We start from the raw sequence: 24,502 nt of genomic DNA, 5'->3' as shown, positions 1-24,502 counted from the left end.
AGATAGCACAAATTTCATCAGTTGATAAGTTTCCAGTACTTCTTAATATTGTTAAAGATAAAGAACTAGATGAAGTAGTGGTTTTTTTTACAGCTTCAGTTCTACCAGATGCTATTATATGAAAGAAGAAAGAATTTATGTACAGTGGTACATCAAGTACATTGAAGAAATGACAAGTGCCCAAGGAACCTTGAAATATAAAAAATTGTCTTGTAATGCTTGGCATTTTGATGCTTCCCCTCAAGGCAATACTAAGTGTGAAAAAATATTCAGCCAACAAAAATTGAGTTCAGATCTCTTTCTGTCAAAGCTTTGAGAAACATTATCGACAGTTTAGACAGCAGTTTAGGTACAAGTTTAGACAGCAGGGCCTTTGTTATAAACAAAACTTTCACTCAACATTTCTGAATAGGGCAAAGTCTACAACAGTATATTTCTTGAAGCAATCAAATTCATTTGATGTCTAATGGAAAATTGCAAACAGAAAAATGTTTGTGGACTTCTATTTAAGTGTATTCCATCCCTGTAAAAACACTCTCTCCTGTTAACAAGCACAGATCCATGCCAAGAAATATTCTACCCCATGAGCCTGGCACATTCTCTTCAGGGCTGATTTGATAACAAGGCTCTCAATGTGTACTCCTTCCTATCATGTCTGGGTAGAATTGCAGACACTTTCAAATTCAGTCCTAACTTGCGACTTTTTCCCAACATTGCCCTGTACTTGTTAAGTAAGTCCTCTGATCTCCTACTCATAATATCATTAGTGCCAACATGTACAACAATATCACCTTTTGTACTTTTACAGGATGATATCTTCCCTACAACATTGTCTACTTTTGCCCCTGGCAGACATATCCTAGTGCTATTTCTGTCCTTCACTCTATATTTCCTGTTTCCCTGACATAGAGGCACCAACAATAACCACCTCTTGTGTGACCAGTGCATTGTGCCTTGGAGATCGCCACTGTGTTGGCTGATGCACAAATGTGGGCTTTGGTGTTGAATTGGGAGAGTTTGATGGACCCTCCCATTTTAATTCCTTCTAGGGTATCTACCCTAGTCTTCAATCAGACTAGGCACACATCAAAACACTGAGTTGGTGTTTCTTCACACTCTCTGCACTACACACACAAAGATATATCGTGTCCTGTTCCAGAACGTCAGCAAACATTGCATGAGTTGCATATTTTAGGGAAATTGCCCCCTTCGGTTCTCCCCCAAGCCACCACACTCCTGCTACGGTGTGTCTGTTGCTTTGCTGCTCTAGTCTGGGCATGATTTCCATTTAAATACAATTTAATTGATTAATTGACAATACTACACTAAGCTAATAGATTTATAAATGCAGTGATACATATTATGTTATTAAGTTTTACATTATATCTTACGCTATCAAGTTTAAGATATACGTTACCCTATACCGATTGCAGTTTTAAATTACGGACACTCCCCGACTTACGGAAATTAGACTTTGTGTAAGTTTTTGCCAGCCGGTACAAACTTAAAAAAATCGTGGAAGTGCATTTTGCATCCCACTGGAATAAATGGAGGTATTGTGAAAATATTGTAATGTGAACCCAATAACACATTGTTTTTTTTTTTTTTTTTTTTTGGTAATTCGTTCTGAGACCTTGGAATTTGAAATTTTTGCTATATAACTAAGCTATTTATCTCTCTAAAAGGTCATTTTTATAATGGAAATTGCACTACACTTTCATCATTATCATATGTTCCATTATAAGAATCAATTTTGAAGGCCTTTGTGATATTTTTCTAAAACACATTTCTAGAGGTCACTACCATAAAACAATTTGCACTTTTGGGTTTATTGGGCTTTTCTGTTAGCGCAGTCTATTATAAAAGTGTAGTAAACTCAATCTTATTGCATTTGTGATAATACCGATAACTGGAATCCTGTGGGGTTTTTTACATTATGGTATTATGGTGAAATGAGTTCCCCTTCACTGAAATCTTCAATCATATAAAAAAAAACAAATAAATTTTCAGAATCTTGTCTTCATTCCTATTTACTTATTACAATAGTGAAGGGAAAGGGACCAGTGGAAGGTGCAAGTGCTGGCAGTGCTAGTAAACGAAACAAAATTGATTTAGAAATGAAAGAAGGATGATTAATTAAGAAGTACAAAGCAGGACAAAGTTTGTCATCTTTTGCATGGAATTAGGTCTCACTGCTTCAACAGTGAATACTATTTTAAGGGACAGTGCGTTTATAAAAGAACATGTTAAAGGACCAAAGCATTTAAGATCAACAGTGATCACAAAACAGCATTCAGGTGCTATATTGAAGATGGAAAAGCTATTAATAATATGGATGGAAAATCAGATTCAGAAGTGAGTGCCCCTGAATCTAATGGCCATTCAAGCAAAAGCAAGACGTATTTATGAAGATGTTAAGGATAAGTACAGCGAACCCCAAGCCAGGTTCGTGGCAAGCAACGAACCTGGTTGGTTGTTTAATAGGTTCAAGAATCACGCTGGTTTCCAAAACATTAAAGTATGCGATGAAGTCGCCAGAGCCAATTTTGTGATGTGTTGAAAAAATCTCTTCTAAATCTCCACAGCCCTCAACTTCCGCATTGGCATGCTTATCAGCTGGAGAGTTAATTCTGGCAATGATGCTTGAAAGGTAAAACTTGCTGATGTTATGCCTGTCTCCTCTCTCTTTTTGTTATTTTATAATTTTGAAATTTTTGTAATTTTGTACACTTGTGTAATTTTTCCTGTACATGAGATAAAAAAAATTGAATAGATAATTCTATTGACATGTTCGCCAAACTTTTCTTTTTTTCTTCAATCAAGTTCTGCGCACATAGTTGCAAGTGCTGCATAAGCCTAGGGAACTTCCGACTTACATAGAGTTCTGCGGAGCGCAACCCTTACATAAGTTCGGGAGTGACTATAGTTATATCCTAACTAAAATGTAAAGCTTCTTAACTAAAAACAAAAAAATATGCCTAACAAGATTAGAACCTTCAAGATTAGAACCCTGCTGTTCCACTGCGCTAGTACTTGTTATGATATTTGTGCCAAAAATGATTTTTGTATTGCCATCTCTTATAAACTCTGTCTATAATTACATGGAAATACAGATAACAGATGGCAGCCATACTGGAATTTCAAGATAATTTATATATAAAGAGACATTATTAGAAGTAACCTTCAAAAATGTATCTATATGCATATGTACTGCACAGAGCCCTAACACAAAAAATGTTTATATGTTACTGTGAAAGCCCAAAGTATCAACAGATTTCACTGTATTTCGAACTTTTACCACTCCAATATGATAAAGCCTAGTTTTATCATATTGGAGTGGTATCAAGCCCGCTTGATAATCAAATTTGTAAATTCTTTTCCTTGTCTGACTGAATTACTATATAGTGAATATATTTCCCAGGCAAATTTGTGGGCACAGAAGATATATCCCACCCCCATACCATCATTTAAAAATTGAAAAAAAAGTGAATGAACTAGGAAATTATCGTTGCTTTCCTTCATACTGTCTGAATATCACTTTTCTGATTTTTTAACAAGGGCATAAGGAGGATGTATCCCCTGTCCCCAAAATATTCTTGACAATAGTGTGAAAAGGAAAGCAGTGATAATTTCCTCAATCATTCACTTTTCTAATTTTTAAACAAGGGCATGGGGGAGATATATCTCATATCCACTCAAGGTTGTCCATGTCCCATATTCACTGTATTCTGAATATAGTGAATATATTACCCAGACATCCTTGCAGGGAGAGAAAATACAAAGGGTACTAGGAAAGTTTTGCAATATGACGCAACAATGAATCACAGGAAGCTGCTTGTTGCTGCATGTTGAGACATGTTCATACGTGCATAGTAGCCGCCGCGCCAAGTCGATGGGCTCAGTTATTCATTAGTAGTGAGAGTGTAAAGTGCTTGCAATGGCATCGTGGTCACAAAATGAGATAAGGACAGTTTTGCGGTATAATTTCGTGCGTGGTTTAACCATAGACCAGTGCTTAGAAGAAATGACTCTTGCACTAGATGATGATTGTCCACATCATACAACGATATTCAGGTGGTACAGAAAATTCCAAAGGGGAAATTTCACTCTGGAGGATTCTGAGAGGCCGGGAAGGCCACGAATGTCAGTTACGGAGGAAAACGTTACTGCTGTGAGGAAAATGCTTGACGAAAACAGGCGAGTGACCTACCAACAGATAGAGGATACTTTGTGCCTAAATGCACCAGCAATTCGTTCGATTCTGCAAGATCATTTGCACGTGAAGAAACTTTGTTCTCTCTGGGTGCCGCATCAACTGACTGAAGAGCAGATGACACGATGTGTGACTTGGTGCCGGGAGATGTTAAAAAAGTTTGATAAGGGACAATCTCGGTATGTGAACAACATCGTGACAGGTGACGAGACTTGGCTGTACTATTACGATCTGCCGACCAAGGCTCAAAACAAAGTTTGGGTCTTTGATGATGACGACACACCCGTAATTGTCAGAAAATCCCGATCTGTAAAGAAGAAAATGATAGCTGTATTTTTCAAATCGAGTGGAATTGTGGAACGTGTCGTTTTGGACACGCAGAAGACAGTCACAGCTAAGTGGTATACTGAACAATGCCTGCCTAAAGTCATTGGATCTATGAAGAACCTGCGGCCAAAGTCAAGAATGGACACCTGGTACCTCCATCACGATAATGCTCCAGCTCACCGCGGCAAAGCCTGCACCGAATATTTGGCCACGACAGGACTGAAACTTCTTGAGCACCCTCCCTACAGTCCAGACCTTGCTCCCTGCGACTTTGCACTGTTCCCGCATGTGAAAATGAAGCTAAAAGGGAGGCGGTTTTCCAGTGATGAGGACCTTCTACGGGCTTGGGACAACGAGTGTGCTTTACTCCCTAGTGAAACTTGGCAGAACTGGTTTAAAGATTGGTTTCGGAGGATGGAGAGGTGTATTGAATGTAGAGGAAATTACTTTGAAAAAATTAAATAAACAAAGCTGTATTGCAAAACTTTCCTAGTACCCTTTGTACAGGGTGTCTATAAATTATTCACCTGATTATAAAGCTCTATTAAAATTTTATTGTAATAAGTATTTTAAAATAGTTTGCTGCAATTATCAAAGCAGCTTAATGAGTTTTTTTCTCCTGTGGTTGGCAGCCTTTATCCAACGATCTTTGCAACAATACAGCATTAAAATGATGACAGTATAGGAGAAAGCAATGTGCATGCTGTGGTTGTGGGAAACCAAATCTACCGTGGCTGTAAATAGACATTTTCAAACAAAATTCCAGAAAGATCCTTCATGAAAGATCCACCTATGGAACAATCAATGAGGTGATAGTTGAAACAGTTCCAAGAAACCAGCAGGGTGCTTCACCAGAAAGGAGCAATTAGGCCTAGTTTATCTACTGAATTCAGGAAGTGTTTAGCCGAAGACCTACAAAATCTGTCTGCCAAGGAAGAGCTGCAAATACTGCAAGTAACATTGTCTAGGGTGGTTGGAAAGAGATTGAAACTTTATATTTACAAAGTGCAAATCTACCAGGAAATTAAGCCTCGTGACAAACCAAAATGAGAGGAATTCACTGTTCACATTCTCAGTAGTAGACAAAGATGAGCACTTTCCGGAAAATGTTCATTTTCAGTGATGAAGTGACATTTAACCTGTCTGATAAAGTTAACAGACACAACTGTCACACTGGAACTTGCATGTGTGCCATTTCTTCAATAAAAAATGTCCTAACTGATGGATCAGCTGGGATGGTCCCATTCCACGGCCTCCTTGTTCTCCGGATATCAGAGCTGTGGATTTCTTTGTATGGGGATATGTAAGGAAAAGGTGTATGCAGAAAAAAGTTAACAACTTTACAGAGTTAAAAGAACAGATTGAACAAGCAGTGACTTCCATTTCTCAAGAAGTGCTTGAGAACATTTACAATGGCTACCAATTACTATTCTTACCATGTGTCTGCCCTATCCAAACAAAAATTTCATTGCTTCATACAGCATTCCCCCCCCCCACTTTTTCTTGTTATTGAATACATCACGAATTGTCAAAGTAATAGAGCAAGCTTATCTGCGAAAAGATCTAAACCACACAAACACTTCCTAGTTCATTTTACAAATATACACGGTCCCAGTTCTAATCTCAACGGTGTCCATTTCCACTTGCAGTCTGCCAAACCCCATGTACTTTTTTCTGACAGAATCTCAGTTATCGGTTGATTCAGTCACTGCTCATCTCAGTTGCCCATATTATTCGCTGTATAATTCCTTTCGCCTCAAAGGTGGTATTTGTGCATATGTCCGTTCCGATATTCCCTGTCAGAGACTTGGTATTTTGGAATCTCCTCTTTTCGATCTTCTCTGGCTTAAAATCTCTCTACTTCATTGTGTTAAATTAATCTGTTGTCTCCATTCTCCCAACTCCACTAATCACTTGGAGCTCTTTGACTTCCACTCTTTGCAACTTGACTTTCTTCAGTCCAACTTTTCTGACAGTGAGGTAATTTTCCTTGGTAATTTTAACTTTCAACTCCAGCTGGTTTCCGTTCTCTAGACACACACAGACCCAGCTGATCGAGATATTGAGGCTTTTGCAATTACTAATGACCTCACACAGATTGTTCATTTACCTACCAGAATACCGGACAATCCTAACCATACAGCCAACTCGCTTGATGTTTTTCTCACAAACAACCCTTCTAAGTACACAGTCAAAGTGAGTGGTCCTTTAGGCACCTCAGATCACAACTTGGTGATTGTCTCTTCTCCAATGGAGCCTTTATCTCATAGCTATTCCCAACCTCGTGTTGTTTGGCATTAAAGAATGCAAAATGGGATGACCTGCAAGATTTCTTTTTTTCTTTTCCTTGGTCAGATTACTGTTTCAAAACTTCTGATGTCCACGTTTGCTCATATCGTGTAAGTGAAATTATTCTTGTAGAAATGGAATCCTTTATTCCACACTCCACTTTAAAATCTCATCCTTTATCTAAATCTTGGTTTTCCAATAAATGTGCTAAGGCTGTTCAAGAATGTTGTTGCATATCATAATTGGCTTGTTTCCAATTCTTCGGGTTCATTTTCTACCTACACCAAAGCTTGCAACAATTGTAAAGCAGTTATTAATCAGTCCACACTAGATTTTGAACAGGCTAAGAATAGAAAACTTGCTTCTTGCCCTAATGGTAGCCAAGCATTCTGGTCTCTTGCCAAAGCTATTGGCCGCAACTTTTGCCCATCTCTGCTCCCACCTCTGTGAAAACCAGATGGTTCTATTGTCACTTCAACCAAGGATAAAGCTAACCTGCTAGCATCCCATTTTTCTTCCAACTCCTGTATTGATGATCTTGGTAAAACACCTCCCACCGTTCCCAACATGCTCCATTCAATGCCTCCTGTGGTCTTCAGTCAAAAGGATTTTGACGAATCTTGATGCTAAGAAAGCTCCAGGTCCTGATGGTATTTCTCTACTTGTTCTCAAAACCTGTGCTCCTGAACTTACTCCTGTTCTTTGTCGCCATTTTTCAGTTTCTTATTCCAGAGGTGTTTTTCTTTCTGCTTGAAAATTTCCTCATATCCAGCCAGTTCCTAAAAAAAGGTGTAAAATCCCTCCTATCCAATTATCGTCCCATTGGAGAAATCAATTAACAGCCAACTCTAAACTACCTAGAAACCTTCCATCTGATCAACGATTGCCAGTATGGATTCCGTCAGTGTCAATCCATTTGTGAAATTCTGGCTTATGTTACGCATTTATGGACATTCAAGGAAAAAGGAAACAATTCAAGAAAAAAGTTTGGTGAAACACAAGCAATTGCTCTTGACATCTCAAAGGCTTTTGATTGTGTTTGGCATAAAGGTCTTCTAAACAAGCTTCCATCTGAATGGTTTGCGAACTGTTTTTTTTTGTAATTGGTTATCCAGTTTTCTCTCTGCCCGCTCACTGAGGGTGGTGGTAGATGGCTCTCTGTCTTCTGACTTTTCCACTAATGCTGGTGTCCCCCAAAGTTCAGTTCTTTCTCCCACTCTTTTCCTCTTGTATATTAATGACCTTCTTCCATTGACCAGAAATCCTATCCATAGTTTTGCCGATGATAGCACATTGCATTCCACTTTACAGTTTGAGAAACCTTGCCCTGCTCAATCAGCTTCAACGTCTCGAATAACCACTACCAATTCCTTAAATGTTGATCTCCAGGTAATTCTCCAGTGGGGCAAAGACAACTTAGTTGACTTCAATCCTTCTAAAACTCAGTCCTGTCTTATATTTCACAAAGAGGATTCTTCTGCTCCTATCCTTATCTTTGGTGACACTCCGATTTATAGGCAAAATGATATATCTCTTTTGGGGATTACCCTGACTTCTAATCTCTCTTTACACAAGTACATTACAAATATTGCTTCCTTTGCATCTAAAAAACTTGGTTTTCTCTTTCGCTCTCAGCTTTAATTTTCTTCTAAGCAGCTGTTCACTCTGTACAAATCACAAATCCGCCCTACCATGGAATATTGTTCCCACTTCTGGGGCAGTGCCCCCAAAATCTCTCTCAGGCTTCTAAGTTCCATTCAGAAGAGGGCAGTTAGATTAATCTGCTGACGAGGCTAGTGGGAGCCGGACATGTTCAAAGCCACTAAGTGGATTTTCTTATTTATTCATTTGAAATTATTGTTTTTCCAAAAATTTTTGATTTAAATTTAGTAGTATAGCATTATTTTGTGATTTTCTGATTAATCTGGTGTGTTTATTCTTTACTCGGCCTTGTAATTGCATAAAAGTATCGGTAAGGGTATCAAATCCACGTGTTACAGGTTGCAGCTCCGCTGAACGAGAAGTTTTTTAGCCATATTTAGCCGCTTTATTGACCAACTGTTACATCAAATTATTTTCTATAAGTAGCTTATAGACCTGGTCAGGATTGTTAGTTTATTCTGAATTGAAAAGCGAGATTTGGAAGTTAATTAATACTTAAGCGTCCGTAGATTTGCCGTTTGTAACTTGCCACCATTGTTACACGATACAATGTATATCCCGAACTAGATAGCGTTAGTATAGTATGGTGTAGTATATAATATAATATTGCCAATTAATCAGTAAAATCTATTAATTTTGTTAAACTTCGTTGTCAATTAAATTGTACTTTTAATATAACGACTTAGATTACAAACGTAACATAATTAATACATAACTTGATACGGAAGTTATATAAACGGAACTCGTAAATAATACTTGATACTGAAAAATATAGCGTTATAGCTGTGATGGGATACAAGTTTAGGGTTATAATTTTGTACTGAAATTGAAATTTTATTGAAATTAAATCGAAATCATGACTAAGACGAGAGCAGCAAAGCAAAAGGCTCAAGCTAATGAGAGTGCTGTGGCTCAGAGGAGAACTGAGGGGGCCAGTTGCCTTCTGAATCACAGTCTTTTAAAATGCACTGCTTGCATGATGTTTGTGGACCAGTCGGGTACAGGACATGATATTGCCATGGGGGGATGTCTTTGTGTGTGTGCGATGCAAGGAGTGTAATGAAATCAGGCGACAACTCAGCGTTGTTATGGGCCTATACAAGAGCTTGAAGGAGAGGGTAGATACCCTCGAAGGATCTTAATTGAGGGGCCCATCAAGCTCTCAGCTGCCCACATCAATGTCAGAGTTTGCACCTGGTCATCACGCAACACAGCAGCAACCCCCAAGGCAGAATGCGCTGGTCCCACAGGAACTACCAGTTGTTGGTGACTTTACTATCAGGGAAACGAGGAACATGCTTTGTAAAAAAGATAGGTGGAACAGGACCAGGGTATGTCTGCCTGGGGCAAAAGTTGATGACGTTGTAGAGCAGATATCATCTTTTAAGGGCACAAAAGGTGATATAGTTGTACACGTTGGCACTAATGATATTAAGAGTAGGAGACCGGCAGAATTACTTAATAGGTACAGGTCACTGTTGAAAAAAAAGCCGTGGATTAGGGTTGAATTTGAAAGTGTCTGCAATTCTACCCAGACACGATAGGAGGGAGTATATGATGAGAGCCTTGTCGATCAATTCAGCCCTGGAAAGATTGTGCAAGGCTCAAAGGGTAGAATTTTTTTCAGCCTAGTCTGTACTTGTTAACAGGAGAGACTGCTTCTACAGAGATGGGATACACTTAAATAGAAAGGGTGCAAGAATATTTGCTGATGCTATCGAGGCAGTGTTAGGTGGGTCAGAAAACTGCTAGCTTGGGGGGGGATACGAGGATTAATAGATTAACGGTAGCCACTGGTAAAGGTGAAAGTTATTCTTGCACTGCTTCTATTGGAATGAGCAGAAGCCTGGAAAACAAGATGCATGATATTTCAGAGACTGCTGAGAGTCATTGCGGTACAAGTAAACACATGGGTTGTGTTGGGGTAGCTAAGAATAGGAACAGGTGCATGTATACTTGCGTGTACACCAATGCTAGAAGTTTAACTGTACAGGGAAATACCCATAGGGCCAGTAAATCAGAGAATCTTATAATGGGGTATTTTAATTTTACAGATATTGACTGGAATTTATGGGTTGGTCACTCACACACTAGCAAGGCTTTTGTGGATTTATTGGATGAATGTTTTCTACATCAGCATGTTTGAGAGGCAACTAGAGGGAGTAATACCCTTGATTCTTCATGCATTAAGAATCTGCAGATAAAGGAACCACTAGGTGGCAGTGATCACAGTGTGCTGAAGTGGGACATACTCAAAAAGTTAACTACCATCAGGGGTAAAGGGAAGGGTTATTGCTTTCGTAAAGGCGACTATGATGGTTTGAGACAGTATTTAAATTCTATACAGTGGGACCAACTGATGATGTTACCAACAGCAAATTCAAAATGGGAAGCATTCAAAGAACTTATCTTGGAAGTTACTAGGGTTTACATACCAACTAAGAAATATTGTTCAAGGTTTAGGCCTAAATGGATGTCAGATGATCTAATGAGACATATGGCAGAGAAGAAAAATGCGTGGGATACATATAAATTATCACGTGACACAGAAGCCTATGAGAGATATAAGTTGATCTGTAACCAAGTTACAAAGGAGCTTGGCAGGCAAAGGCAGATTACGAGAAATCTTTGTCAAGGGATGCAAAGAAAAACAGCAAAGAGTACTTTACTTATGTAAACTCTAGAAGGAAGGGGATGAATCAGATTGGTCCACTTGATATCGATGGTTCGACTGTTGATGATCCTTCTCAGGTAGCTAACAAACTAAATGAATATTTTGCATCGACATTCACACATGAGGAGTTATTCAGCGAGGAGAATGCCAGAGGTGTATTCAATTCTGGCAGTAAGCTAGATAATCTTGTAATAACTGACAGTAAAGTGGAGGAGAAATCTTTGAAGACAAACACAAGAAAGACACCTGGGGTGGATGGGATCTATCCAGTTATATTAAAGGAGGCAGCAAAGGAAGTAAGAAAACCCTTAGCCATAATTATGAGAGCTTCCTTGGACTCAGGGGAGGCACCCACACACTGGAGATGTGCAAATGTGACCCCAATTCACAAAGGAGGATCAAAGGCTGACACAAGTAATTATAGACCTGTGAGTTTAACTTCTTTTCCAGGAAAATTAATGGAGGCACTGGTTAAAGAAGCACTGCACGATCATCTAGCCAAGACTTCAGTTATGGCTTGGACACAGCATGGTTTTGTTAAGGGGAAGTCTTGCCTGACCAATTTGATTGGATACTATGATGCAGTCACAGAAGAACTGGATGCAGGGAATAACTTTGATATTATATACTTGGATCTTAGAAAGGCTTTTGATACTGTTGCACATGGAAGACTGCTGCACAAATTGGAGCAGTGTGGCATTGGAGGCAAATTGCTGCTATGGATAAAGGGGTGGTTGAGGGGGAGAAGACAGAGTGGTAATCAATGGACACTGCTCATCGTGGACTAATGTTATTAGTGGAGTCCCTCAGGGTTCAGTGTTGGATCCATTATTGTTTTCTGTATTTATAAATCATATTGATGATGGTATATCAAGCTTAATGTTCACGTTTGCAGACGATACAAAGGTTGGCAGGGTTGTTAAGGACACTACTGACGCTATGCTGCTGCAACAGGATCTGGAAAGGTTGAGCAGATGGGCTGAGAGGTGGCAAATGAAGTTTAACATTGACAAATGTAAAGTACTACATATGGGAAACAGCAACCCCAGAGCAATGTAACAATTGTGGTACTACACTGACAGTAGTAGAGAATGAAAAGGATCTGGGGATGATTGTGCAGGCAGATATGAAGTTCTCTGAGCAGTGCAGACGGGCTGCAAGAGTAGCTCATCGTGTCTTATCAATGATATACAGGAATTTTTCTAGCAGGGATAAGGAGGTGATTATTCCCTTGTATAAGGCAATACAAGGGAATAATCACTGTAATTTGCAAAACTTGTATAAGTTTTGCAAATTACAGTGTCTGGAGATTAGGCACCGGCGAGGTGATCTGATAGAGGTGTATAAAGCCTTGAATGGTTTAAGCATGCCCAATGCCGATGGGATTCTTCCTATTTCTCAGAATAATCGCCTGAGAAGGAATAAATTCAAATTGAGGAAAGATAGATGTAGAATAGATGTGCGGAAATTTGCCTTTAGCCAGCGGGTAGTTGGTTGGTGGAACAGATTTCCATCCCTTGTTGTGGAAGTTGATAGCCTAAATAAATTTAAGGCTCAGCTGGACAGGTATTTCGAACGAATGGAGGGGTGAAGTGGAAGTTTTCTTTTTTTTTTTTTTTGGCTGATGCTGCATAAGCTTGCTTTCTTGCATCATATGCCTATGCTAATGTTAATGACTCATCTCTAACAGAGTCTCTCCACTCTCTCTCATAGACATACTGTTTCTGCTGCATGCCTTTTTTACAGGAACTGTAAACCCTCATTAAACTGGACTAATAGGGGCTGAGAGGTGCCCGTTTTAATGAAAGTCCGGCTTATATGAAATACTCTTTGTAATGCCTAGTGTAACAAAGTTGTACACCTGGTTCAATTGATAACCCTCCTTTTGAATAAAATCATTCAGTTGTTTCCTGAAAGGCTCAACAGCCTCAAAATCAGCACTAAGAATTTCCCCACACATTTTCTTGTTTGAAATGTTATGCTGTCTTCTAAGTCTAAAAAGCCCACCTGAGCTCGCTTTAAATTGTTCAATTCCTAACTGTTTAGCCACTCTCTCACCACTGCTTGAATTTCTATTGCTCACACAGCGCTAAACCAGACGAACGAAGTTGGGAAAACCATTTGTACACAGCATCATCTAGTGCTTATCATTTGGCATCCGTATTCATTTAACTTTCCTTTTTTCTTTCTCCACATTAAACTTAAAAACAAAATTACGAATTTCAATTTTTTTTCTTTTTAATGTCTGACATTGTTTGTTTTGCGATGCCGTACTCAAGACAGATGCTGGACACTGAAACTCCTTTTTCAAGTTTTTCTATCACTGATAGTTTATCGTGAAGAGAAAGTGTTTTATGCTTACACTTCTGTCCTACACTATGCTTACTTAAAGACATTGTTTAACTTCACAGCACAAACGACAAAAGATAGAAGTGCATAACTGCCGAGCAAACGACAAACAACTGTCTGAACTGCAGCCAGGAACCAGATTGTTTGTGCAGCGTTGAGTCATCATGGCCCAATGACCTTGGACATAATACATATGACCTTTGAGCCTGGTTGTCATTTGATTTTTACACTTTTAAATTTTTTTAGCAAATGCAATAAGATCGAGTTTACTACCCATTTATAATTAGATGCACTAACAGAAAAGCCCAATAAATTGGAAAGTGCAAATTGATTTTATTGTTTTTTAGTTGTGATCTCCAGAAACGTGCTTTAGAAAAATATCACAAACTCATTCAAAATTGATTCTTATAACAAGAACATGTGATAACGATGACAGGGTAGTGAAATTTCTATTATAAATATGATCTTTTACAGAGATAAATATAGCTTAGTAATATAGCGAAATTTTCAACTTCCAAGGACTTGGAACAAATTACAAGAAGAAAACAGTGTTATTGGGTTCACATTACAATATTTTCATGATACCTCCATTTATTCCTGAGATGCAGAATACATTTCCACAAATTTTTTAAATTTGTACCAGCTGGCAAAAACTTAAGTAAAGTTGACTATTACGTAAGTTGGGGAGTTCCTGTATATCTTCTACCACCACATTATAATTTGGCTCTTTTTACCCATCACACACACACACACACACACACACACAATTACAGACCTGTTAGTTTAACTTCTGTTCTGGGGAAAATAATGGAGTCACTGGTTAAAGATGCATTGCAGGATCATCTAGACAAGACTGCAGTAATACTTCAGACACAGCACAAGTTTATTAAGGGGAAGTCTTGTCTGACCAATTTGATTAGATACTATGATGTGGTTACAAAGTAACTGGATGCAAAAAAATAATTTTAATATCATATACTTGGATTTCAAGAAGAAAGATTTTGATACTATTGCACATGGAAGACTACTGTACAAATTGGAGCAGTATGGCATTAAGGGCAAGTTGCTACAATGGATAAAAGAGTGGTTGAGTGGGAGAAGACAGAGAAGTAATCAGTGGACACTGCTCTTTGTGGAATAATGTTATTAATGGAGTCCCCCCCCCCAAAGGTTTGGTGTTGGGCCCATTGCTTTTTTATATATTTATCAATGATATTGATGAAGGTATATCAGGCTTAATGTTGAAGTTTGCAGATGCTACAAAGGTTGGCAGGGTTGTTAATGACAATAATGACTATGCTACTGCAACAGAATCTAGAAGTTGGGCAGATGGGCTGAGAAGTGACATCTGAAGTTTAACATTGACAAATGCAAAGTACTGCATGTGGTTAGCAGTAACCTGAGAGAAATGTGCCAACTGTGTGTTACTGCACTAAGGGTAGTGGAGAATGACAAACAGCTGACAGTAATTGTGCAGTCAGATATGAAGTTTTCTGAGCAGTGCGAACAGGTGCCAGAGCAGGTAATGGGGCCTTGTCAATGATGTACAAGAATTTTGTAGGAATTTAGAAGAATTTAGAAGGGATAAAGAGGTGATTATCCCCTTGTATAAGGCAATGGTCATGCCACACCTTGAGTATTACATACAGGTCTGGAGGCCTCATTTTAGGAAGATGTAGAGTTACTAGAACGGATACAGAGAAGGGCAACAAGACTGGTGAGAGGAACAAAGGGGAACAAAAGGAACAACTTAAGTCTTTCTTGCTCTTACCAAGAAAGGCTTAAGTTCTGCAAACTGTTGTGTATGGAGATTAGGCACCTGCAAAGTGATCTGTTTGAGGTATGAGGGCTTTGAATGGTTTGAGCAGGCTCAATGCTGATGGGATTCTTCCTCTTTCCCAGATTACTCAAATTGAGAAAAGACAGTTGTAGAATAGATGTGCTGGAACAAACTTCCATCTGTTGCGGAAATTGATAGCTTAAATTAGCCTCAGGATCACATCTGGAGAGTATGGGCTTGACACACCCAGGCTCCTGAGCTGGATATCATCATTCTTCTCTCTCTCTCTCTCTCTCTCTCTCTCTCTCTCTCTCTCTCTCTCTCTCTCTCTCTCTCTCTCTCTGGATAACTCAGAAATTTTTTTGCGCCATATAGCTAATAATAAATTCAAGGGAAAAGTGGGGAAACTTTTAGAGTGAATGGGTGAAACGGGTAGGTTTTTTTTTTTTTTTTTTTTTGCTGCATCTGTATAAGCTTGCTTTCTTGCATCATATGCCTCTGTTAATGCTAATTTCTGGAAACTTTTCTCCCCTCTATCCTCAAACCAAGGACAGTTGTTTCTGGATGAAAAGTTATAAATTAATTGATGACTGAAAAAGCTCATATAGCTTGAATTTTTATTAAAACAAAATACTGCACTTGTCAGTTACCACACGATGAGTTTTATCTCGTTTAGAGATATGAATTATGGAGGTTAAATTAAAAATTTGTGATAAAAATTCATAGGACAATTTCAGAACCCCTGAAACCACTTTTCAGAAGCCCAGAGTTCTGCTGAACTCTCTTCAAAATCCCTGCTCTAGACAGTCCTGAATTTTAGCTATTTCTTAACTCAACAAGATTTTAAGGATGGGAATACCAGAGCATGCCAAGTTATTACAGAGAGTTAAATGATTTTGTGATAACAGAAGAAAGTGGAAGAGAAGTTTTTGAAATGAAGAGTAAATAAAGCACCTTGAGTTTACAGATTCTTTACAATTATCTTAAAATAATCAGCAAAAGAGGTAAGTAAACCCTTGGCTATAATTGTGAGAGCATCATTGGATTCAGAGAGGTCCCTACAGACTGGATATGTGAAAATGTCTTTCCTATTCATAAAGGGGAATCAAAGAAGAAGGTGAATAATTACCAACCTGTAAGCCTGACTTCTGTTCCACGGAAACTATTGGAGTCAGTGGTTAAAGAAGCAATGCAGGATTGTCTTGACAGAAAAATGCAGTTATACAGCAGTCACAGCACAGGTTTGTTCAGCGTAGATCTTATCTGACGAATCTGATTAGCTACTATGAAGCAGTCATGAAGGAACTGGATGCAAAAAAATAATTTTAACATCATATACTTAAATTTTAATAAAACTTTGGACACTGTTGCACATGAAAGATTGCTTTACAACTGAAACAGTCAGCAATTAGTGGCAAGTTACCACTATTAAAAAAGGGATGGTTGAATGGCAGAAGACAGAGGGCCATCATAAATGGGTGCTACTCTTCTTGGAATAATGTTATCAGTGGAGTTCCTCAAGGTTCACTGCTAGGCCATTTTACTGTTTTCAGTATTTATTAACAATATTAAAGGAAGACATATCAAGCTTAATGTGAAAGTTTGCAGATGATATAATGATTGGCAGACAAGAATCAAGCATAGTACTGTAACGAGACAAAAAATTAAGCAGATGGGTTTATAAGTGGCATTTGAGGTTTAACCAAATCATACTGCATATGAGTGACACTAATCATAGAATAACATACCAGTTTAGTGACACCACACTCAGGGTGGTGAAGAATGAAACAGATCTAGGGGTAATTGTACAGTCCAACATTGAAGTTCTCTGAGCAGTGCAGTCAAGCTGCTAGGACAACTCATGAGGCTCTCTCAATGATGTACCAGAATTCTGCTAACTGAGATAAGGAGGTGATTATGAGGAGGAGTCTGTCAGTGATATACTAGAATTTTGCCAGCCAGGACAAAGTTGATTATTCTGTTGTGTAAGGGAATGGTTAGGCTGCATCTTGAGTACTGCATACAGGTCTGGAAACCTCATTTTAGGAAGGATGTGGATCTTCCATCAGATCCACATCCTTCCTAAAATGAGGTGCAGAAGAGAGGAAAAAGATAGTCAGGGGTACAAAAAGGGTACTCTTACTAAAAAGACTTCAGTTCTGCAAATTACAACATCTAGAAACTAAACAGCAGCAGAGAGACCTGATTGATGTGTTTAAGGCTTTAAATGGATTGAGTAAATTAAATGCTAATAGCACTTTTACATTTCCTCAGATGGCACCCCCACAAGGGAACATGAGTTTAAATTGGGGGGGGGGGGATGGTTACAAGGAATATATGCAAAAATTTGCTTTCAGCCAGATTGTAATCGACTGTTGGAACAAACGTGTATCTCGTGTTGTGGAAGTGAGTAGTTGTAATGTTATTACAACTGTAGTCATTGGGTCTTCATCTGAACTGGTGTACGGCGACCAGTGTCTTCTTGTTGCATTGATCAGTCATTGAAAAACATCATGCAACCAAACCTCTTCATCTTTATATGCAATCATCACCCTGTGAGTAGATCATTCACCATCACCAATTTTAATAAAGGCTTTAGGATTGTAGCTGTTACATGAACTTTTCAGCAGAAGCAATTTATGAAGTTCTAAGTGAACTTCATTTGGAATGTAATTTTATATTATTTATTTTTCATAATTGTAGCTTATACTAATGACCACCTCTTGCACAATTTAAATTTTTACTTACCACATGCTAAGACTACTTCTTTCTTCTAAAGAGAACTTAAAAATTATTGACATTCTTTACAAAGGTAATACAGTAAACCCCCGCTATTTGCAGTTTCACGTATTCGCGGTCGCTGATTTAATATAAAATGAAACCTAAAAAAATGTGAATTTTAAAGTGCCGTGAACATTTTCCGCCATAAAAAAACATGGGCGTGGCTAAAATTATCTTTCCCTGTCAAAACAGCGCTCAGTGGATGGGGGGAGAGGGGTGACAAAATTGCGAGCGTGGATGTTTCTCGCTAATCTTTGTTCAGTATGTGTTATGTGCTTGTCATGGAAGGCTTTGTCGTTTGATTTTAATTTATATGCTTATAAATTGATATGCTTACAAAAGTGATAAAACAGACTTTTTCGAGTGTGTTAACGGAAGAAAGTGACTTTATTGTGGACAAGTTCTTTCTAACCCGTACAAAAATATGGCTACGAATAACAAGAGAAATGTGAAAATATCAAAGAAGGTGATGACATTAGCGAATAAAATTGAGTTATTAGACAAAATTTCTAATGGTGAAAGTGTCTCCTCAGTGGCAGAACATTATAAAATCAATGAGTCAAGGGTATGGTCGATCAAAAAATCGGAAGAAAAAATCCGCCGTAGTGTCCGTGAAAACGCGCTAATTGCTTCAAAAATTTGCTCTGTAACTCATGATGTTAAATTAGAAAAAAATGGAAAAGGCTTTAAATCTATGGATAGAAGACCACTCAAAATAAAATTCCGTTAAGTTCACTCATCATTCATGAAAAGGCAAAACTCTTATCAACACTTTAGTGAAACTGGTGATAACACTGGCGGGATAAGTTTTTTAGCTAGCAAAGGTGCTGGTTTGAAAGATTTATTTGAAATTTCTAATAAATATTACATTTAATATTAAATTGTTTCTTATTTTCATTTCAATGCCATATGCTTGCATTTCACTATGTACTGTCTATGTACATACTCATATTATGAAGGTACATATAATACATACATAGACAAAGTTTTAGACTAGTTTTTCTTATATATTTCATACTTTGGAACGGAACCCCTTTATCACTATGGGAGCCATAGCTCGGTGTTCACATTTTCAGTATTCGCGGCATTTCTCAGGAACGTAACCCCCGCAAATAGCAGGGTTTACTGTATATAGTAAGAATTGCATTTCAAATGTGACTGCCAATTTTTTCAGCCAAACTATATAATTCCATTGTTATTAATTTATTGAAAGTACATATGATTCTTTCTATTTTATTTCTCATCTTCTTGTATCTCGTATTCTGTTTTATATTTTATTTTCTTTTTATTTAACATTCCAGAAGACTATACACCTATGAGTCCATTAGGATCAGAAGATATAGCTATTCCTGTTTCTACTGCATATCCTTCTAAACATGGTGCATTATCAGATCAGTCTTCAATGATTGGATCATTAGGATATGAAAGATATGTTCCTATGTCATCTGCTAAAGACATGCAATCACCTTCCACTGGTAGTCATTATGAGGGTTACTTAAATATGACACCATTGTCCTCATCTTTACCAAAGACAATACATAGTAAGTGAATTTTTTTTTTTCCCCCACAGGAATATATATATATATATATATATAGTAAAAATTACATTTCAAATGCAACTGCCCATCAAGACTTGCTTGATATACTTGCCATCATTCAAAAATATTTGAGTTTGAATTCTTCAATGGTATGAAAACTTACTGAAGCTTATTCAAGCAGGGACTAAGTTAGCTGATTTTGGATAGAGGCCCCCTCCCCAAGGCATTATATTTGCAAACAAAGAAACATACAAACAAGTCAAATGAAAGATGTGATACCATAATGCTATATGGTCTAAATTCTCATAGTATTAATCCAAAACATTTATTATTTAAACAAATAAAAATATAAAAAGAAATAAAAAATATAATTGAGCAATGTCTATCATTAAAGTATATTAAAGAATAAAGTAATATGTTAATAACGTACAGTTAACTCTTGTATAACATGGTAGTTAAGTTCCTATAAAATGTCATGTTGTGAGAAACCATGTTATACGGGACTAAGAAAAAGTACAAACGGGGCTACGTTCCAAAAGCTAACAAAAATACACGAAATAGTGATTTTTGTTAACAAAACTAACAAAAATACACTATTCTTTCTAGATTTTGTGTATCTTCTGCTCTCTTTAAAAAATCAGTAATCTGGGTTTGTTTGCTTTTGCTTGATAGATCTTTGCAAATTTCATCGTATGGAACTAAGCATTTTTGAAGCTCCCTTTGAACTTTTGACTCCTTTCATTCAAGAACCTGCTTTCAAAAAATAAGATTCTAATTGCTTGGCTAACTTTATGCCTTGCCCTATGCTTTTTGGTGTAAAATTTGGAAGTTTAGAATTTTCATCTGCAGTATCATCCTCTGAATTTATTTGGTTTTACCTCCAATGCCGTTTCCACCAAATCCACTTCACCAGCTTCTTTTTCTACCAGTAATTCTTGAACATCTTTAGTAATATCTTTTTTTATTTTTTTAGTAGTATCGGCAACTAAGGCCATGTTACTCTGTGTATATTGTCTATAAATTGCATGGTCCTGAGATCAATTTTCTGTTTTGCTCGATGAAAAACATGAGTTTCAGTGAGAAAAAATAATGCTACCCTCACCCGAGCTTAACTCAGCATGTTGTGAAAAAAACCCATAAAAATTTTTCACATCATCGACAAGATTTGAACTCAGGTCTTTTACACCCAGTGTGGGGAGGAGGGCTATTCTGTCAACTGTGCTACCCACGGGGGCTTCAGTAGTCATATCATCAAAACATTCCCCTCCTACCAATGTAGCAAGTTCTACTATCACACCGATTCCATTTTATGCCGGTTTGACCATATTTCCTGAATGAGCTGACTCTGCCCATGCATTTTTCTCCATGCATTTAACGTTGTCAGTTTTACTTCTTTCAGCAATAAAGCTAGCTGGGTAAAGTGCCTGCCTGGCAACCCAAAGGTCGGGGGTTCGAATCCCGCCTCGGACTTGGATCACAGTACTGCAAAAACCTTGGGAGGTGCATTATGGCCACAGAAGCCAATGCGCCAACAACTAAATACAACAACAAACAAGCAATAAAGTTATGATTCTGATACAGTCCACAATTGAGAAATGTTTCCATTTCTTCAATTCATTTGGAATCAATTTTTTGCAAAATCCATTGTAATTATTTTCTGATGCAATGAGTTTTAAAGGTGGATATAATGCCTTGATCTAATGGATGAATGAAAGAAGTTGTATTAACCTAGTACAACTGTTGCAGTGGGAACATAACTTCAATGTTTGGATGACTTAAACCTTTTGGATGGCCTGGTGTGATATCCAATATTAGGGCACAAAATGGGCACAATAGGGCACAAAAGGTGATATTGTTGTACACGTTGGCACTAATGATATTAAGAGTAGGAGACCGGCAGAATTACTTAACAAGTACAGGTCCCTGTTGAAAAAAAGCCGTGAATTAGGGTAGAATTTGAAAGTGTCTGCAATTCTGCCCAGACACGATAGGAGGGAGTATATGATGAGAGCCTTGTCGATCAATTTGGCCCTGGAAAGATTGTGCAAGGCTCAAGGGGTAGATTTTTTTCAGCCTGGTCTATACTTGTTAACAGGAGAGACTGCTTCTACAGGGATGGAATACACGTAAATAGAAAGGATGCAAGAATATTTGCTGATGCTATCGGGGCAGTGTTAGGTGGGTCGGAAAACTGCTAGCTTGGGGGGGGGTACAAGGACTAATAGATTAACAGTAGCCACTGGCAGAGGTGAAAGTGATTCTTGCACTGCTTCTATTGGAATGAGCAGCAGACTGGAAAACAAGATGCAGGATATTTCAGAGGCTGCTGGGCGTCATTGCAGTACAAGTAAACACACGGGTTGTGTTAGGGTAGCTAAGAATAGGAACAGGTGCATGTATACTTGCGTGTACACAAGTGCTAGGAGTTTGGTAAATAAATTTGATGAATTTGAGGTATTGCTCACAAAATCAAAGGCGGATATTGTTGGGATATCAGAGATGTGGTGTCACACAGATATAAAGAATGCAGAACTGGAATTTGGGGAGTACAATGTGTACAGAAAGGATAGACAGGATAGGAAGGGAGGATGGGTTATGCTATTAGTTAAGAAATACACAAAATCCAAGGAAGTGAAGCCAGTCGACATCCCTGGACAGTGCAGTTTCGAGTCAGTTTGGTGTGACATAAGCATCGGGAGATCAAAATTGAGAGTAGGAGTGTGCTATAGGCCTAATGACTCCAATGAGTATAATAAGAAACTGTACAGGGAAAGAGAGTGGGCCAGTAAATCAAAGAGTCTTATGATGGGGGATTTTAATTTCCCAGATAGTAGTAGTAGTAGTAGTAGTGGCACATGATGCAAGAAAGCAAGTGTAGGAGCTTATGCAGCATCAGCCAAAAAAAAATATTGACTGTAATTTGTGGGTTGGTCACTCACACACTAGCAAGGCTTTTGTGGATTTATTGGATGATTGTTTTCTACATCAGCATGTTCGGGAGGCAACTACAGGGAGTAATACTCTTGATCTGATTATCAGAAATGATTCTTTGTACATTAAAAATCTGCAGATAAAGGAACCACTAGGTGGCAGTGATCAGTGTGCTGAAGTAGGATTTATTCAAAGAGGTAACTACCATCAGGGGTAAAGGGAAGGGTTATTGCTTTCGTAAAGGTGACTACGATGGTCTGAGACAGTATTTAAATTCTGTACAGTGGGACCAACTGATGATGTTTCCAACAGCAAATTCAAAATGAGAAGCATTCAAAGAACTTATCTTGGAAGCTACTAGGCTTTACATACCAACTAAGAAATATTGTTCAAGGTTTAGGCCTAAATGGATGTCAGATTAACTAATGAGACATATGGCGGAGAAGAAAAATGCATGGGATACATATAAATTAACATGTGACACAGAAGCCTATGATAGATATAAGCTGATCTGTAACCAAGTTACAAAGGAAGTTAGGCAGGCGAAGGCAGATTACGAGAAATCTTTGGCAAAGGATGCTAAGAAAAACAGCGAAGAGTTCTTTACTTATGTAAACTCTAGAAGGAAGGGGATGAATCAGATTGGTCCACTTGATATCGATGGTTCAAATGTTGATGATCCTGCTCAGGTAGCTAACAAACTAAATGAATATTTTGCATCGACATTCACACATGAGTTATTCAGTGAGAGGAATGCCAGAGGTGTATTCAACTCTGGCAGTAAGCTAGATAATCTTGTAATAACTGAGAGTAAAGTGGAGGGAAAATTGTTGAAGATAAACACGAGAAAGGCACTTGGGGTGAATGGGGTCTATCCAGTTATATTAAAGGAGGCAGCAAACGAAGTAAGCAAACCCTTAGCCATAATTATGACAGCTTCCTTGGACTCAAGGGAGGTACCCATAGACTGGAGATGTACAAATGTGACCCCAATTCAAAGGATGACACAAGTAATTATAGACCTGTGAGTTTAACTTCTGTTCCAGGAAAATTAATGGAGGCACTGGTTAAAAAAAGTACTGCAGGATCGTCTACACTGACAGTGGTAGAGACTTCGGTTATAGCTCGGACACAGCATGGTTTTGTTAAGGGAAAGTCTTGCGTTACCAAATTTGATTGGATACTATGATGCAGTCCAAAAGAACTGGATGTAGGGAATAACTTTGATATTATATATTTGGATCTTAGAAAGGCTTTTGATACTGTTGCACATGGAAGACTGCTGCACAAATTGGAGCAGTGTGGCATTGGAGGCAAATTGCTGCTATGGATAAAGGGATGGTTCAGGGGGAGAAGACAGAGAGTGATAATCAGTGGACACTGCTCGTTGTGGACTAATGTTATTAGTGGAGTCCCTCGGGGTTCAGTGTTGGGTCCATTATTGTTTTCTGTATTTATAAATGATATTAATGATGGTATATCAAGCTTAATGTCCAAGTTTGCAGATGATACAAAGGTTGGCAGGGTTGTTAAGGTCACTACTGATGCAATGCTGCTGCAACAGGATCTGGAAAGGTTGAGCAGATTGGCTGAGAGGTGGCAAATGAAGTTTAACATTGACAAATGTAAAGTACTACGTATGGGGAAACAGCAACCCCAGAGCAATGTAACAACTGTGGTACTACACTGATAGTGGTAGAGAATGAAAAGAACTTGGGGGTAATTGTGCAGGTAGATATGAAGTTTTCTGGACAGTTCAGACGGGCTGCAAGAGTAGCTCATGGTGTATTGTCAATGATATACAGGAATTTTTCTAGCAGGGATAAGGAGGTGATTATTCCCTTGTATAAGGCAATGGTCAGGCCACACCTCAAGTACTGTATATAGGTCTGGAGGCCTCATTTCAAGAAGGATGTAGAGCTGCTGGAATGAGTACAGAGAAGGGCAATAAGATTAGT

The 24,502-nt window shown here is 38.2% G+C and overlaps 1 protein-coding gene across 5 annotated transcripts in view; it reads left to right on the top strand.

Annotated features, from left to right (window-relative positions):
• LOC150085489 (uncharacterized) overlaps positions 1 to 24,502 on the top strand; it is a 265,026-nt gene that overhangs the window by 190,032 nt on the left and 50,492 nt on the right. For all 5 annotated transcript variants that reach the window (XM_090374071.1, XM_090374070.1, XM_090374069.1 and 2 more), the window contains exon 11: positions 19,377 to 19,616. In XM_090374071.1, coding sequence (XP_090230197.1) covers positions 19,377 to 19,616 — 240 coding nt within the window. The remainder of the gene's footprint in view (positions 1 to 19,376; positions 19,617 to 24,502) is intronic.

Source organism: Mastigoproctus giganteus, chromosome 5 (genome assembly GCF_048544385.1).
Source record: "Mastigoproctus giganteus isolate SK-2022 chromosome 5, ASM4854438v1, whole genome shotgun sequence".
Taxonomy (NCBI): Eukaryota; Metazoa; Arthropoda; class Arachnida; order Uropygi; family Thelyphonidae; genus Mastigoproctus; species Mastigoproctus giganteus.
The sequence above is the reverse complement of the archived record's forward strand: the minus strand, read 5'-3'. Positions and strand labels throughout refer to the sequence as shown.